The sequence below is a fragment of the Manis pentadactyla genome, chromosome 8 (assembly GCF_030020395.1).
Source record: "Manis pentadactyla isolate mManPen7 chromosome 8, mManPen7.hap1, whole genome shotgun sequence".
Classification (NCBI taxonomy): Eukaryota; Metazoa; Chordata; class Mammalia; order Pholidota; family Manidae; genus Manis; species Manis pentadactyla.
The window spans coordinates 133,183,294-133,201,356 of record NC_080026.1 but is presented as its reverse complement, the minus strand read 5'-3'; the positions used below and the strand labels follow the sequence as shown (position 1 = coordinate 133,201,356).

At 48.2% G+C, this 18,063-nt stretch overlaps 1 protein-coding gene across 6 annotated transcripts in view; it reads left to right on the top strand.

Annotated features, from left to right (window-relative positions):
- Positions 1 to 18,063, top strand: part of CHST15 (carbohydrate sulfotransferase 15) — a 76,447-nt gene that overhangs the window by 36,479 nt on the left and 21,905 nt on the right. For all 6 annotated transcript variants that reach the window (XM_036898898.2, XM_036898899.2, XM_057506442.1 and 3 more), the window contains exons 2-5: positions 6,231 to 7,285; positions 8,002 to 8,341; positions 10,161 to 10,307; positions 13,287 to 13,443. In XM_036898898.2, the coding sequence (XP_036754793.2) occupies positions 6,737 to 7,285; positions 8,002 to 8,341; positions 10,161 to 10,307; positions 13,287 to 13,443 (1,193 nt within the window). In that variant the 5' untranslated portion in view covers positions 6,231 to 6,736. The remainder of the gene's footprint in view (positions 1 to 6,230; positions 7,286 to 8,001; positions 8,342 to 10,160; positions 10,308 to 13,286; positions 13,444 to 18,063) is intronic.

Genomic DNA, 18,063 nt, shown 5'->3' with positions numbered 1-18,063 from the left:
GGAGGCAGGGGAGAAATTCCAGTGACTATAAAGAGACAAGGAGGAAGGCGTCTGCATCGGGAAGTGGGGAGAACAGGGTCAGTTGTCCACATAATTAAAACATAACAGCTGTGGTTGGCGTAAACACACATCTTGCCAGAAAATAACCTGGTGTGTGACATTTGGGCAGTTATGTCTTGATTTGGGAACAGCTGCCGTCTGGGGTTCCAGTATTGTTTTGGCATATTGGCTTCTATTAGCCAAGCAATTCTTCAGGGCCAAAGCATTGATTCAATTGATTCACTGGGTCTCTGGGTCTTTGGATGAATCACCTTGTCCTAATCACTCATGACTTACTTCACTCATATAAATACTTTTTTTTGGAACTCATAAGCGTACAGTTATAGTGTTTTAACTCAGTCACATCTATTACTCATAATCGGAAGAAGAATCAGTTGGCTTTAATCACATAATCGCTCCAAAACTCAGGGACTTAACATAGCAGCTGCTTATTCTTTCTCCTGTGTCTGTAGGTACTGACGCCTCAGCAGGGCATGGGAGGCTCCATGTGGCTCTGCTCCACGTGTCTCTTGTCCCCCTCCTGGCCAAGTTGCCGTGTTTTCCCATGGTGATGAAAGAGGGCAAGTGGGCACGTGTGACATGTCAAGGCCTGGGCTTGGGACTGGCATGTTGTCACAGCCTCATTCTATTGGCCAAAGCAAGTCTCCAAACTCAAAGTGATGGGTGGAGAAATGTATTCCAGTCTTGTAGTTGAAGGATCATGTGGTAAATACAGGGAAGGGTAATAAATTGGAACCAAGAATGCAATCTACCATGAATAGTAGTAAAGCTATTATCAAATACTTCTTGTGGGCCAGGACTACATATGTGTAATAATTGCTAACATTTATTTAGCACTACTTATGGGCCACTCTTCAAAGAACTTTCCAATTGGTTGACTTACTGCTTAGAGCAGTGCCAAGACAGAGGTCCTGTGATTATTCTGAGTTTACATCCCAGGAAATGGGAGGAGAGAAACATCACAACTTGCTGAAGGTCAAAGCCGGGTAACTCAGCTCCAACAACCAGGCTCCAGGGCTGTATGTGATCTGTTACACCAAGGACTTCTCTGAGAATACAGAGGCCCAGGTCACGTGAGTGACTTGTCTAAAGTGGGTGTGACCTTAGTATCCTGGCCCACATGACTGCTGACTGTATTATTTCTACTGTGCCATAGGCCAGCGAGTGTGAATCGCGGGTCGTAGCTTTATTTTGTTTATTGACTGTGTTGTGCTCAAACACATAGATTCCAGGTATGAGGTTGAAACTAGCTCTCTGTTTGTGCAGACTTCCCATCTTTTTGCTTGCTTCTCAGTCTCAGAGACAATCTTCTGGTATCTTTGAGCTAAATATGAAAAATATTCCTTCTACTTGTTGATGAGTATTTCTCAAAAAAATGTGTCCATATACAGAGACCAAAAAGAAATGTCAGCAGTTAGACATGCTAATCAGGAGAAGGCTTTGTTTTTTAGAAAAGGTTACTTAAGGCCCATAGAATTGTTTTCTTTAAAACATTAAAGTAAGTAATGTGATTAGCTATTTTTTCCTCTCTCTTCTCAGAGGGCAGATGTAAATGTTCTACCTAAATGAAGCTATTTATTTAAATCCATCCAGACTTCTTTTGAAGTTTCATACATCTTTCTTCTGCTATATCAGCTCATAGCTACAATAATTTAATAAGCATTTCCTAGGGTGAAATTGGATGCCCTTTATTGATCTTATACCGAGGGGGCATTCAATTACTTACTCCAAAGTGGTATTTCTGGGTCTCTCAATTACAATTTTGTTATAAATGGCTTGCTAATGATGCTTGGGTACATAGGTTAATAGGGGGCATCCTAGCCAGGGCTGGGTAATTGAACGCTTTCTATTTTGGGACCAGTTATCTGATCTCACAGTGGTCCTGGGTTCCCACAATGACAGTCTGCCTCTGTAGGGCACAGCCTGGCGCCCAGACTGGGAAGCAATCTCCCTGAAATGTATACCTGAGTACTTAAGCTTAATACCTGAATGGGAGCGCCAGGAGTCCTGTCTAATCTGAGTTAACTGGCACCAAAATGTGGGCATTCCAGACAGGTGAACTGCAAGGACACATGCTTATTTTTTAAGAACAACCTGAGTTTCAGGTTTCTGAATGGGATCATTTGTGGCATATAGAAAAGGCCAGCTCAGAAACATCACAGCAATCCATTTTCCTTTCAATACAGTCATATCAGTTTGATTTTTCTTACTGAGTTACATTAGTTCATATTATACATATTGTAAAGATCCCTTTGAGAAAATATGAGTATGTACCCCCGGACTCCTGCTCTTGGACAAATCCCAGCCTGACTCCAGCCTTCCAGGCCCTACAGGCTGGTCCCACCTCCCTGGTTCCTACCTGATACCTGCCACACAGCCTAGGGGTCTACCCTCCTGGTGTTCCCCATGGGCTTTGATCCCCAGCTTCTCTCCCTTATGGGGTCCTTACTTCCCCTGATTGCCACGTGGCTGGAGTCCTTCTTGGCAGTCACATGTGCCCTCCTAGACTAGGTGTTCCCTGGCCGTCCTGTCTAGTGGACTTGCCCTTCCTCTCAGCTGGGGCTGGAGGTCAGGGGCACTGCTCACTATCCCCAAGCACACGGAACAGCCCCTGACGGCAAAGAATTATCCTGCCTGCACTGAGGTGCTCTGTTCTAATGGCTTCATTGTGTTCTCCCCTTTTATTTTCTTCATAGCCTTCATCGATGTCTGAGATAATCGTGTGTGACTTCATTGCCGTCAGGTGCCCTGCAGCCCCTAAGTCCTGGGGAATATACGCTCAGCGGGGGAAAGGCCTTCCTGTTGTGGTGGTCCCTGCACCACCCCAGCCAGTCAGACAGGAGCTGGTCTGGAAGCTTTGAGGCTCCAGGCCCTGCACTTGGAAGTGCGCCCAGCCATCAGTTCACCTGGTTATATGACTGTTACTTTAAATCAACGTGATCGTATTTTATGTATTTTGCGCTGGCTTTATGCTTGGTAAAACTTGTACATGTGAGGTAGTTTTGTATTTTTTCTCAAAGAGGGTGCCCCTGGTGTTTCTCTCACCAGCAAACCCTACAACCCTCCAGACAACGGCCACTTTTATGGAAGTCCCGTTCTGAGCTGATCAGCTCAGGTGTGGTTGAAGGGGGCTTGTTATGAATAACATTTCATTTTTGTTCCGACAGTAATCGCCAGGAGTTAGCACAGGCCCCACACACAGAGGACAGTCCCGCAAGACTGCCCCCTTCAGATGCCTGTCACAAGTATTGGGTCCCAAGGATTCCCACATGTCTGTCTGACTTGGCTACAAATTCAGAGGTTCCCACAAGCCCCTCCCCGGGTTTGATAATTGCCAGTACTACACACAGAACGTAGGAAGGTACCTTACTATTTATTGCCTTCGTTATAAAGGAAGGGCAAATCGAAGAGTCTCCCAGGGTGCGGTGTGGGGGAGGGGTGTGGGGCTTCCCCATCTGCCTGGCTCTGGGTGCCATCCTCCTGGAACCCCTGTGGGTTCACCAACAGAAGGCTCTCTGACCTCTGTTCTTAGGGGTTTTTATGCAAGTCCCGTTCTGAGCTGATCAGCTCAGGTGTGGTTGAAGGGGGCTTGTTATGAATAACAAAAGACCCTCACAGTCCTTCATTCAGGTTGGTCAAGAGCTTTAGAAGCTGTGTGCCAGACACGGGGCACAAAGACCAGATGTTTACTTTTATTATGTCTACCCTTCTACTTTGTGTTGGCTTCAGGCCCCTACACCCACATTTCAGTCTTCTGCAGTGCCTGGAGCACCAGTGGCCTTCAGAGGGGATTTGCTGAGGGAAAGAACAATTGAATGAATGAATTACAGAAGATTTATGTTTGACACTGTATCTTGAGTGTTTTCTTAAGGCTCATAAGGCATCTAGAATCTCTCCAGTTTTGTGCTCCCCATTTCGTGTTTAAGAAGCAATGTGTAGAGTGGGGGTGTCTGGCTGGAGGTGCACCCGCCCCTGGGGACAAATGCCCTGGCTGACCATGTCCAAGAGCCACTCAACTGTTGGCACTGTCAGCTTCCCGACTACCCAGTCTATTTATTTACTTTGCTTGTAATGAGAAGCCTTTGTTCTTGTTTAGGAATGTTTTGTCCATTCTGCTGGGTCCAGAGTTTGTACATTTTTGTCTTGGAGCTTCAAAGGCCATGTTTTCAAAAAATCTAATTAGACTTCTGCAGCCAGGGAGACAGAAGGGTGCGAACTCGCTCCCCACCGAGATCCTGGCTGGAGACTCATTGCAATCCTCCTTGTCTTCGACATGTAAAAAAATGTTTTCTTGGCTTAGTGATAGGGTTTCCAAGTAGGGGATCTTGCCCTTTTGTTGCTTTGGTTTGAAAGAATTGTTTGTACCAAACAACGGGTCAGGGGTGGCTGAGCAAGTGGGAGGCAGAGATGTGAGCCCAGAGGTTCCTGACTGTCCCTCCATCTGCTCTGGGGGATGGAGGTGGGGGAGCCTGGGATACTGTTCTGGTTCCAGAAAAGATTTGCCTCTGGAGCCCCAACTCCTCTGCAATTCCCAGACCTGCCCTGACCCATATCTCAGTCTTTATTGACTAGCGTTTCTCAAACCGGCTCCTTGTGACATTAGTGAGAGCTCCGTGGCCAGTTATGTGTTGGGAATTTTGTGTATTATATTTCTCTCCTACGGATTCTCAGGGCTCCTTACTTATTAGGATATTAAACCCCTGAAAACTCCTGCTGGAGGAAATCTTTGTAATTTTGTCCATCTCACCTTTTCTCCAAGTTTAAGCCGGGACACTTACTGACAACATGCAGAATGTTGTGTGCCAGACATTTTAGGAAATGCTGATTGGCTATTTCTTGGCCAAAGAATTTTAATAAAACATGGACTTTTGGTCCAAGGAAAGGGACGGTTACTGATGGTGAGTTCTGATTGCTTGGCTCTTCAGCCAGTACAGGGCGGCTTTAATGCAGATTGGTTAATACCATCTTCTCTGGGGGACAGTAGGACAGTAAGGACTGATTGAGGGGTGTGTGTGTGCCATGATGGAGGTGAATCTGCCATCCTTGGCCAATTCTGAAGTGCTAAGGGAAAATGGTGTGATAGGCTCTCCGTCTCTGATTTCACTTCAGATGTCTTGCCATTTGCCCACAGTTAAAAACCATAATAGTAATAGTCACTAATACTGCTGTTATTATTAATGATATCTACCTTATAGGGGATGCTAGTTATGTGTAGGCATTATGCTAACTCTATGTGCATTAACTAATTTAGTACTTGTTACAGACTTTTAAGGGAGCTACTCTCATTCTAATTTTACTGGTGAGGGAACCACAGTGCAGAGAAGTTATATTGCTTACCAAAGGTCACACAGCTAGTTAGTGGAGGTCTACCACTACTAGAAATAAGTAGGTCTCCTTTTATGCTCTTTTTACATCTACAGAGAGGTGTCATTTGGGCAACAATACACTTAACCACAGTATTCTACTAATGGATTTTGAAGAACCATGTTTTCCCCAGGACGATGAAAGTGAAAAATTATTTCAGGGTCTGAAGTGTTACATTACTCAGGGGAATATCCTGCACATTGGATTTAATTGCTTAATAACTTCTAGTCAAACGTTTTTTTTCATATGATATACTCTACTGAAGGAGAGAATCACTTCAGAGTTTCCAAATTTTCATTAACTTCTGCATCCTAAACTGATAATAAAGGTGAGCCCTTGGTAAGAGGCTTTGGTACTACTGAGAGAGAAAAGGATTTCTGTCTGCTCCTATCCTAACTATCCTCCTTCTTGGATATTTGGTTGACTTAAAAGTGTCAATACTTCAATTCGCCCCTCAAATTCACAGTCACAGACGCCATGCATGAATCTGAGAATGATCACAGAATCCTTAGATGTGTCATGGTGGGGCTGTTAGAGTATCATGTGCAAATATGACATGTTTGACGTGGTGGTGGCGGTGCTGGTGCTTGGGCCACTTTAGTGGTGGAGACAGAACCCAAAAGCCAAGCACCGAGGACCTGAAACCTCTTTATCCTTTGCGACTTTCCATGACTTGCTGGTGGCCCAGCAGGCTCGGCTGCAGCTTCGAGGTAGAAATGAGCCCTGAACTTCTCTCCTGGAAGATGATGCCAGGGTTATTGATATTTTCACATAATGTGATAAAACCTCTTTTCTTTGCTGTTTAGGTAATCTGATATTTTAAAGATTTTGCTTGCCCCGAAGAGGAAGCATTTCAAAGGAATACAGCCTGTAAAAAAGGAAACCTTCATGGGCATCTCCATGGATGGTGTGCCAAACCGTCCCCCACTGAGGAGACCATGATGTCTTCTAATTCCTTGGGTGTTTCCATGTTTCCAGAGGATCCTGCATTTTGTGCCATGGGAAAAACCTGAACATCAGAATTGCTCCTGAAGCTGCGGCTTGTCCCACAGCTGCGGTGGCCCTGAAGGAACATGACAGTCGGAGCCCGCTCCCTTTGGTTGTCTTCAGAACGAGCCAAAGAACACGCTTCCGCATTCTCTGGGGCTTTGGCTCCTGCTCATTTTTATGTTTGTTTCTGTTGCTCGTGCCTTCCAACCATCTTATGAAATCCTAAGACATCCTTGAAAGCTTTCCAGCACGAATTGCATGCTCCCGGGCTCCTTGGGGGCTCGCCCATGGCTCGGTGGGCCAGCAGTCCAAGTGCATTACCATGAGGCACTGCGTTAACTGCTGCATACAGCTGTTGCCCGGAGACGTGCATGAACAGCAGGTCAGCTGCCGAGGAGGCCCTGGCCATCGCAGTCTCCAGCAGTGCCCCACGTGCAAAGGAGAGAACAAAATTGTGTTCCGTGTGGACGGTAAGCCAATGAACTTGCTTGCTGTTCTCGAGGTAAGGGCCGAGGGGCACGAAAGCTGGGCCAGGCTTTTGCGCTTCAAAAGGGGGAAGCGATGTAGCCTTGTTTTTGGATTGATGATAATGACCTTGGTGATGGCATCTTACATCCTTTCTGGGGCCCACCAAGAGCTTCTGATCTCCTCGCCTTTCCATTACGGAGCCTTCTCCAGCAATCCCAGCGTGATGGATGGTGAAAACCCGAGTGACCCAAAACAGCATCATCACCAACCCTCTGTAAACAATATTTCATACGTGAAGGACTACCCAGGCATGAAGTTGATCATCAACAGCATCACAGCCAGGATAGAGTTCACAACCAGACAGCTCCCAGACATAGGAGATCTCAAGAGGCAGGAGCTGCATGTGAGTAGCCTTGTGCTGATCTTGATTGGTTGACTGATTCATTTTAAACATGCCTGCTTCCTTTTCTGTCACTATCTTTGGGAACCCAGGAAGAAAATGACCAAAAAATGTCCCAAGTGTAATGAGGAGAGCTTGACAGCCCCACAGATCAGAGGGCACGGGAAGAGTACTGTTTGTTTACACTGTTTACGCCAAGAAGGGAATTCACAGTACTTAACTGAGTAGCTAGAAATGTTGAAGGACCGCCCCTTCTCATAATTCCATTCCAAGACTTTTGGCTTGAAATGTGGTCATGGTGGTTAAAGTTGCTTTTCTACCTCACTGTCATCCTGTTTCTATTTTGTCCTAATTAGTATTTTTGTTTCTCAGGGTCATTTTCATATACAACTAGTAAAGACTGCAACTGTGTAACTTCATTAGATTGCCGTGTGTGTGTGTGTGTGTGTGTGTGTGTGTGAAGATAAATCGTGGTAGAATTCATTTTGATTAGGCTTTTATCTTCATTCTCTCTGAATTTATTTTTGTTTTGGGATAAGGAAAAAGACGGCCTTTGGCTGTTTACAAGTTTGGCTTTATTTAAGTGTTTAGTCTTTGTCAAATAACTTGCACTTGAGTGCTGTCATAGAATCAGAGCGTGATCACATTGTGCTTAGAAAGTGTTTTTGCTAATTTTTCCTCCTTGGTGTGTCTCTCCCTTTTTTTCTTTTTCGTTGCAGATGTTTTCAGTAATCCCCCCCAAATTTCTTCCAAATAGTAAGAGCCCCTGCTGGTATGAGGAATTCACAGGCAGGAACACCACTGACCCCTACCTGACCAACTCCTATGCGCTCTACTCCAAGCGGTTCCGCTCCACCTTCGACGCCCTGCGCAAGGCCTTCTGGGGCCACCTGTCCCACGCCCGTGGGAAGCACTTCCGCCTGCGCTGCCTGCCCCACTTCTACATCATTGGGCAGCCCAAGTGCGGTACCACTGACCTCTATGACCGCCTCCGGCTGCACCCAGAGGTGAAGTTTTCTGCCATCAAGGAGCCACACTGGTGGACTCGAAAGCGGTTTGGTGAGTGAGGCGGCAGGTCCCCAGTGAGAGGGGCCCAGTGTGCCAGTGAGGTGCCTTTTACTGTGTCTCAGTGCACCTGCCACCTTCATTCTCTCAGTCCCTCTGCACACCTTGGGTGGGGCTGGGAGCTGAGAGGGCCTGCTAGGAGCCAGGCGCTGTGCTTGGCCCCACGAGGGTTGCAGGGCAGGGAAGAGGAGCCCACAGGCCGGGACCCAGAGACCAGATCATCCACTGGTCTGTGGTCACATAGCCAGCAGGGTCTGGAACCCAGCTCCCAATGCCCAGTGAGCATTTATTATGTACCAGCAGTATGCAGTGCAAGGGGAAGGGCACAGAATCCAAAGTCCATGTGTGACAGCAGTGAGTGGTAATTGCTGGGTGCCCGGTGTCTGTCTGGGACTCTCCATCCCCAGCTCTGTGCTGTTCCACCGGCCCCTGCACAGGGGGGAACAGCAGGAAGAAAGGCTGCTACTCCACAGGGGTTTCAGCTTCCTGTTGGCCCAGCCCGGGCCGGCGAACACATCCCCGAGCTTCACGGGGCCTTGTTTTCTCTGACCTGTCCCGTCTGCCTCATGAGGTTGGAATGAAGGCCACACAGAGCTAGGCCTTCTGGGGCCACCTGTCCCACGCTTCTGGGTGACCCGCTTCCAGCTCCCCTTTTCCATGAGGCTGATGGTGGACACCACCTGATCCTCCCACAGGTTGGTTTCTGCTCCCCGCAGCCCAAGCCACCCTGCCACCCTCTGGTCCCTGTTTCCTCTCCTTAACCCTTCCCCTTCTGCCAGGAGATATTTGACCACTGGAGCTGAAGGATGACAAATGCCCAAGTGTGGGTGGGCCTGGAGGGTGAGGTCTGTGTCCTGGACTCGGGTTACTTAGAAGGGAATCTTAAAAGTTTTCCTTAGTAGGACCTAAGTTGAGACCAACTCTAAATGTGTTTCCTGACAAATGTTTGACTTAATCTTTTTGATGTTCTTCCTGGAGTGGATGAACAACAAAGACGGTGTGTCTTCTGTGGTCCAGCAGTGGCAGCTGGGGGAGCCAGCCTTCCATCTGTAGGTGCTCTTCCTGTACAGGTCCCCGTTTTCCCTGATGAAAGCCAGGTTCCCATGGGCAGGGAAGAGGGAAGCCCTGGGGTGCCCCTCTGGAAGCTGGTATCCCGAGCTCCCTTGAACCTCTAGTTTGCCCATGGACATTCTCTTTCCATGTTCTGTTGACCTTGGTAGCTGCAGTTTGGGGCAGTGTGTTGTTAAATAGGTCTGCAAGTGAAATGTACCCACTTTTAAGGCAGGGGGCAAATTTAGGCCACGTGTGGCCAAAGCCAGGATAGCAGTGAGTTCAACCAAAGTGACTCTCTGGGATCCATCAATTCCCCTTGTTTGGACAGATGGACAGGCTGCCTGATTGAATCGGCCAGGAGAGAGAAGCTCAGATAAAACCTCCCTTTTCTGTTGATACCATGTGTGCATCCAGGACTTTACTCCTGTCTGGCCACTTCGGGGCCTTGCGTTGGACATGTGTTAACCAGCTCCAGACTCTCTGGCCCTCCAAGCAGACATGTTTGTAGTTCTTGAACAGAGGTGCCATCCTTGATGCTGCCACCGTGCAGCTCGGTGGAGATGGAGATGTCTTTCCCTCCTTGAAGTGCACAGGGGTTGCAAGAGGACAGTCAATTGGTGGCCGCCTCTCTCCCTGGGCAGAGTCTTGGCTGCTGCAGTGGGGCCCTTGGGCCTTTCCCCCTTCTGGCCACTTCCTGGGAGGCCACTGCCCAGCAGTGCCAGCTTTGTCCTTAGTCTCTCCTGCTTCTTGGTTTTCTTAGGAATCGTGCGCCTGAGAGATGGGCTTCGGGACCGCTACCCCGTGGAAGATTATCTGGACCTCTTTGACCTGGCTGCACACCAGATTCACCAAGGACTGCAGGCCAGCTCTGCGAGGGAGCAGAGCAAGATGAATAGAATCATTATTGGTAAGGCATCCGGGTGGCTCCCGTGGGGCCCTGCTCCTGCTCTGGCCAGGCCGCCTTTGCTCCGCCGGCGGAACATTTGCTAGATGCGGATACCTGTCCACGCCTGTTGGGGGTACACTTCCCCTCCTGGCGCCCCCCTCATGCCTGTGTATAGTTCCCATCACTTGCGCAGTTTCTGTAAAGCAGAAATGTTGAGTAGACTTTCTAGTTGCATGGAGACTCAAGGGCACCTGAAATAGGTCTTTTAAAAAGTTGCCATTTCTTTCTTTTTATTTAAATTAAGCACACATGTTTGGCTTCCTTTCGTGATATCCTGGTCTGAGTTTGGATAGGGGATCATAAATGCAATGAACTGATCAGTCATCAGTTTAACACTTGTGGCTTTTGTCATTCCTGGCCGCAGGGACCCTGTGCGCTGGGAACAGATGCAGCCCTAATGTATTGTCAGTGACCAGCTGCTGTTGAAAAAGCCTTGTCCTTGTCAAGCTAATGCCTTTAGACATTCAGAAGGAGGTGGATTGATTAATTATCATTTTTTAAAATTCTTAAGAGTGTTTTATAAAAAACTTTTAATCGTTCTTTGTATTGGATCCCACTTAGGAGAGGACATTTACCCCCTTAACACCGAAAGAGAGAAATCTAATCACATACTTTGTTTAAATTGGTTACCTGAGGCAGTGATCTGTTTTTGTATTTTCCTAAATCTATTATATTTTGACTCTCCAGATTCAATGAGTGTGTTAGTGACTAAGAGGAATTGAAATCAACCATTTGAAAAATGGTTCTTTACTTACAACTCTCATGTCCAAGGGGACGGGCTTATGTGCCTAATACCTGACTTATTTATTCTTTCTTTTTCTTTAACTTCAAAGAAATCAAGCCCTGGGAGCCAGATGAGATCATATACTTCCCCCACACATCCCCCAAATATAATTGGTTACTAGCTATTTTCTTGCAGCCTTTGATCCAAACCCCCCAATTACACATCTAATTAATATTTGACTGTGACTCCCACACCATATGCCTATGGACAAAGCTTATGTTCTTATGAAAGAACTAAAAATATGCATCCTGGGGCCAGGGAATGAATGGAGTCTGAGGTAATGAATGAAAAGGGAAAGCCCTAGCTTGGTTTCTTAATTTTATTTGCTTCTAGATTTTAAAAGGAAAAATAAAGAATAAATTTACTGCTCTAATACTTAGCTAATGAGGAGTTTTATGGTAGCAGAGAGGCAGATGGAGAACTGGCATCCAGCCCTGTCCACATCACCAGCCAGCTCTGCGCCACATGCAATGTCAACCTTCATGGTCCTGAGCTCAGTCTGCACATCTGTAAAATGGGCTGTTGGACCAGATCAGTTCAGGGCTCCTCTCGGCCCTGAAATGTGATTCAGCTCTGCTTCAGCTTTCTCCACTTAGACCCTTGGCAGATGCCTAAGGGTCTTTCTTCTTAGCTTACGGGTCAGAGAGGGCCTTTCCTCAATGGTCTGGGCCAAGAGCTGGAGTCTCAGAGGACTCATGTGGCCCGGTTCCCTGGGGCTGGGGCTCTACACACATTGAAAGGCCCCCTACCTCTGCTCTTCATGACCTCCTGCTTTCCTGTGTCAGTGTGCTCACAGGGGGCCCTGATTGCCGGTTAACTTGTCTGTCTTCCCCTAGATCATAGGATCTGAGAGGGGTGGGGATTATCTGTCTTGTTTCCTCCCTTTATCCCCAATGCCAAACAATGCTAGGCACATATTAGACACCGAATGAATGCTTTCTGGATGGATGAGGGATGAATGAAGGGTGGAGTGACAGGTGGATGGAAGAATGCTGCTATGGTTGTAGAAGCAGTTCATTTATGAGATTTGACGGATTTGTGCCAATTCAGTTTTACATAGTTTCCCTGTGTTAATATTCCCTTGTTTATTGTGAGCAGAACTTTCAAAGGACTCCTGATTGACTTATCTTTTCTGTATTCTGTGGTCACCTGGATGTGATTACACACCCAGCAGAGTCAACAGGGCCCTGCCGACTCCCTACGTTATTGTGATGCACTCATCACTGATCAAAGAGATTTCATTTTCTGGCTCAGATTTTCCCTGAGTAAGTGACTTTGGGGTGTATCATGGAGTCCCGTGTAAAATGTCGGGAAATGGAGTATATGATTGATCCATTTGGTTTTCTTTCTAAATCTCTGAAAACCAGCCTAAAAAATAATAATGATAAAGGAGGGGAAATGGCTCAGTTATCCATGAGAGGAATGTTAAAGTGTCTGGGTCTTGGCCTCATCCCTGACCTAGGATGTACATTTCAAATTTCATCCTTGGTTCATGCTGGCCATGATGAAGCGGGGCCTGTTCACCCAGTCTGTTCTGAGTGAATGCTGTGTGCAGGGAGATGGGCAGGTGGGCACGCAGGACACAGAAGCTGGGAGCCTGAGGTCCTGGGAGCCTTCCCTCAAAGTCTTCCTCTCATGTGGTCTTAGAGTGTACCCCTGGGACTAATTGTGTGATTTCAGGGAAAGACTGGTGCAGATTGCATCTGATTTCCTGATGAGGATCAGCTTCCCCAAATCACTCCATCCCTGAAATTTTTGCAGGAAACCATCTAGTATATTCTCAATGGGCCCTTAAAATGCCACAGAGCTATGCGCCATGAGCAAAGTTAAATATCGTGAAATTGGGAGGCCAGATGCTAGTAGAGGCATTTGCACATCCTGGAGAGAGGAGCGAGGCGGGGAAGAGGGATGCTCAGTGCTGCGTGGATCACCTTGATTTCCAGACGGTGGTCTCAGGGGGGAAGTGGGGGCGTAACTGCAGCAGAGGGTGGTCGTCAGCCTCATCTTCCTGGAGTCCCATCTGCCAGCAGCGGCCAACCAGCTCTCCCGTCACGGCTATTTAAGGGGAGGCGTCAGAGCCAGGTCTGGCCCCTGTCACAGGCTGCTCTTGGGGGCCCATAACCCGGCACTGCTCATTTTCAGTTCTCTGTTCCCAGGGGAGGCCAGCGCCTCTACCATGTGGGATAACAACGCCTGGACATTCTTCTACGACAACAGCACGGATGGGGAGCCACCCTTTCTGACTCAGGACTTCATCCACGCCTTTCAGCCAGATGTAAAACTAATTGTCATGCTCAGGGACCCTGTGGAGAGGTGAGCAGTTTGGATTTTTTGTATTTGGGCTAAAGAGAAAAGGCACTTTTGAAGAATAGTCTTCTTTACTTCTTGGGAATAAGGTTTGCCTCTTTTTTTTTTTTTAAATAAACAAACTTAACTTGCAATGTTACTGCTATTTCTTATGTAAATGTTATTCTTGGGGCAATCTTCAGTGTATAAACAAATTGTGACTGTTTTTAGCCATTCTGACCCCAGTCTTTGGGCCTTTAGCCTCTGGCTGGTTTGACCTGTTGACATGGGACCCTGCCTTGGGTACTGTGGGGACATGTGAAACACCCTTGAAACCAGGGGTGTCAGGGTTCTCCAAGGGGCTTAACTCCTAAATTCCTTGTCTCCTGAATCTATTGATGGCCTTCATCTTTGTGGGCCCTGCATGTGCCATCTCCAACTTTCCTTGAGAGACCAAAAGGGAGAAAAATGATGATAAACTTGCTTTATAGTAAAAAGCAGGGGTTTTCCAGAGTGGATGAGGCCAAGCTACGTGACACTGAGCAGACGGAGCCGGTGCTGGCCCGGGGCTTAAATCATTAGTGATGCCTGTGTGGATGGCAGGCTCTCAGGCTGCCGGGACCTGAAAATGATTCAGACCAGCGCTTCCCCCAAATACCACCGCATCAGAGATAAGGGCCTTCAGCCAGGCCCAAGACCCTTGAATGGGAGGTCCCCACCCAACACCACCCACCCAGCTCAGGACAGCTCAGTGAGAACAGTTTTCCTATTCTCAGGTGAAGTCTGTCTTTTGCGAGCATCCATACTTTGGAACCATTTCTCCCCCATGGAAGCATGCAGGCCAGGTCTCCTCCCCAAACGGGAAAGCCGCCTGCCGGATTTTGAAGACAGAGGCCATGGCCCTATATGTCTTCTTTTCCTTTGGGGTACCTACTTCTTGTGATGGGTTGAATCGTTCCCCTCAAAAAAGATATGTTGGAGCTGTGACTCCCCTCCACCCTCCATATGAGTGGATGTGACCTGGCTTGGAAATAGGGTCTCTGCAGATGGATTAGTGGGGACCCTAATCCAATGGCTGCTGTCCTGAGAAGAGGAAATTTGGACACAGAGAGACACCCAGAGGGAGAAGGCCATGTGAAGAGAGAGACAGGGCTAGGAGTGACATTGCCACTAGCCAAGGATTGCCCAGGATTACTGGCTGTCACCAGCAGCTGGGAGAGGGGCATGGACCATATCCGCCCTCAGAGCCCTCAGAAGCAAGCCCTGCTGACAGCTGGGTTTCAGACTGCTAGCCTTGAGAACTAGGAAAGAGTACGTTCCTGTTGTTACAAGCCACCAGATTGTGTCGTTTGTTACAGCAGCCCTAGGAAACCGATACCTTCCTTGGATGGCGTGCATTCCTGGCCCCATGTCTTTGCCAATGGTAAGAATAAGACATGTAGGGATTTTAGAAATGCATTGGAAAGCTATGAAAGAAAACTGTTAAAAAAACACCTGTGATCTCCCACCCAGATAACTGTTATTTATATTTTTGTGTATTTTTCCAGATTGCTTATCTATGCAGATAAGGGGTGTGTGTGTGCACACAGTGGTGTGGACACACACACACTCTTACATATTGCTTCTTTTATTTCGCATTGTTGTCTCCAGAAGGACATGCCTTAAAGCCCTGCCCTGCACTGTCCCTCTGCCTTGAGTGTGTCTCTTTGTCCCTCTGGGGAGTTCTCAGAATGGCCCCTGCTGCTGCCTTAAATGCGATCTGGTCAGAGGAGACCTGGATCACTCCCTGCGTCCCGCCCCACCCTCCTGGTACTGTGCGTAGTGCACACTGTACGCCACAGGTCGTGGCTCACTGGTTCTGTGCTCCCTGCAGCCTCAGGAACCCACCCGCTCGAGTTCCCAGGCCACGGGAGCTGCCCTCCTGTCTTACACGCCCGTCCCCACACTTTGGAGGCTGGAGCTTGGCCCTTTTGCTTGTGGAGTGGGCTGGAGGCCCTCGGTTTGAGAACAGTTGGCACAAGCCAGTGGTGCTTTCATGTAGACATGATGACATACCTGTCCGCCTGGAAGGTAAAGGCTCGGAGACCGAGTGACCCCTCGCTGCCCCCCTCCCTCCCCGAGGCTGCCCGGCCTCAGCGCACTGGGCTGGAATGTTCTCTCGGGAGTGTGCTTTCTGCTCACTGAATGTCCTCCTGTCACATCTCTGTGGCTCCTCATTCTGAGGAAGGCCACGATGGAGGGTCAAGACAGTGAAAACGGACCTTTTGTTGCTCCCTGGGCACAAAGGTGGGAACCAGTCTGTGTCTGTGCCAGCTCAGTCCTAGGCTCTAGGGTTGGGGAGCACGGGGCTGGTTGCGAGACAGGCGTCGCCGGCGTTGCTGTGGTCTGTGGATTCCGTCAGAGCCAAGAGGGAGGGTAAGCACAGGAGAGGGGATGAGCTCCAGCAGGGACGTCCAGAAAGGCTGTTCTGAAGGAGCAGATGCCAGGCTGGGTTTTGAAAGATGAGTAAGAGTTGGCCAAGTAAACAAAGCAGGAAAGTGGTCAAGGGGAAGAAGGATTCTAAGTAGAGAGAACAATGAGAACAAAGGTAAAGAGCACAGTTCCCTTGTTGGAGAGCCGAGTCCGCTTCCCTGCATGTGTCCCTTCCCTGCTGCAGTTCTGGTCCACTTCTGAGGACATGAGCACTGCGAGGTGAGCCCGTGGGCAGAGAGGGTAGCGGTGCTGCCCAGGGTCCGACAGCTGAGCCAGGAGCAGGCTCCACCCACTTGCCTCTCAGACCCGACGGCCATCTCAAGTAGTCACCATATTTCTTCTTTTCTTTTTTAAGAAGCAAATACTTTATTTATCTGAGAAACTGAAAGTGAAGTCTCTTACCTTTCTGGCTCTCACCTTAACAGAAACAGCTCACCAATTCAAACACTTACTGAGCCCCAGGCACGTGTTAAGCGCTGTGCTGGTACTGAGCACGTACACATCGGTGCACAGTGGAGGCCAGTCCGGGCCTGACCCCCGGGAGCTGGCACTTTTTCAGAGAAGTGAGGCATTGATTGTCGTGATGGATGTAGGGATGCTGAGAAGGGCAGGATGCCAAGAAGGGCAGGATGCCAGGGAGGCAGCCTGTATCAGTCTTGCTGGCTGAGTCATGCACTGCTGTGTAACAAAGCAGCCTGAGCCTTAGCAGCTTGAACATCTCTCAGTTTCTTACAGTTTCACTGAGCCCTGCCCGCCAGGGTCTCCCCCAAGGCTACAGTGGAAGTGTTACCAGGGCTGCATCTCAAATGAAGGCTTGACTGGGAAGGATCTCCCTCCAAGTCTATGTGGCTGTTGGCAGAATTCAGTTCGTGAAGGGCTGTTGGCTAGAGGCATCCTCAGTGCCTTGACGCTGGGCCTCGCCAGCATGAGAGAGTCAAAGCCAGCAAGGGAGAGTCAGCAGGCAAGTCAGAAGTCACCATCTCTTGTAATCTGAGCAGGAGAGTGACAGTCCAGCACCTTTGCCCATATTCTATGGGTTGGAAGCAAGTCATGAGGTCCAGGCTACGCTGAAGAGGAGATCACAGGGCATGAATACCAAGAAGAAGGGATCGTGGGGCCATCCTAGGAGCACCTACCACACCTGCTCTCTGAGTTCCCCCATCCAATCCTCCTGGAAACTGCCCCAGCCTTGCAGCCAGGAAAGTACTTACCAGTGTGACAGCAGGTCCAGCGCAGGGCGTTCATGTGCACAAAGGAGTGTGTGTTCATGTGCATATTTTCTGTATGGGTTACTGACAGTAGCAGCTGTTGCATTGCTTTTTAAACATTTATTAAAAATAAGTAATAGGAATTTCTTCTTTCTGGAAACTCCGTGGCTCATGGCCTATCTGAAATGCCTGGCTTATTCCCCATCCAAGCCAGCAAGGATGATAAACATTGGGTGTTTAGGTCATTTTTGAGGATATAAACACTTGGAACTCAAGTCCTCATTAATCTGACTGAGTCTTGGGCCATTAGGCTGCTTCAGTCACCCTGTGACCTTGCCCTTCTTTGGGTGGGAGTTTCCCTGGGTGCCTGAGCTGGTGGGATTGGACCAAATTGTTCTTTTCTTTCTACAAATTGGCTGGGAGGAGGGGGTGGGGGTGGATTTTTATTTTCACTTTTAGATTCATATTTAGCCTTTGTTTCTAGAACTGATCCAAGTTCAGGGGTTTAAAAATGGAATTGTAAGAAAAATCAGATCAATCACTTCTCAGTTTCCAGAGAAAGATATAAAGGGTAAGTCCATTTGTTTTTTTTTCTGGAACAGTGGAAAGTGGATGGAGTCGTTCTTGTGGCTGAAAGGTACAGCCAGGAAGTCATGTTACAAGTTTTTCTACAGAAGAGATATGGCAGTATAAAAAAGGGAAACATTCCTAGGCTAAATTGGCCCAGTTAATTAAAAAGAAGCCACCAATTACAAGTAGAATTTTTCTTCATTTAATTTGGTTCTTAAGTGGAAAAGATTGTTCTTTTCAACACATGTCACGTTAGCTCCAGCCTCATTTGTGAGACAGTTCATAGTCTGCCTCTTCATTCAGAGGCAGGTACAGTCCCCGTTGAATGTGAACAATGGCTGGAAGTGCTGACCCCTCTGTCGTAGTTCATGCAAGGGGCATTGGGAGAGGGGGCCGG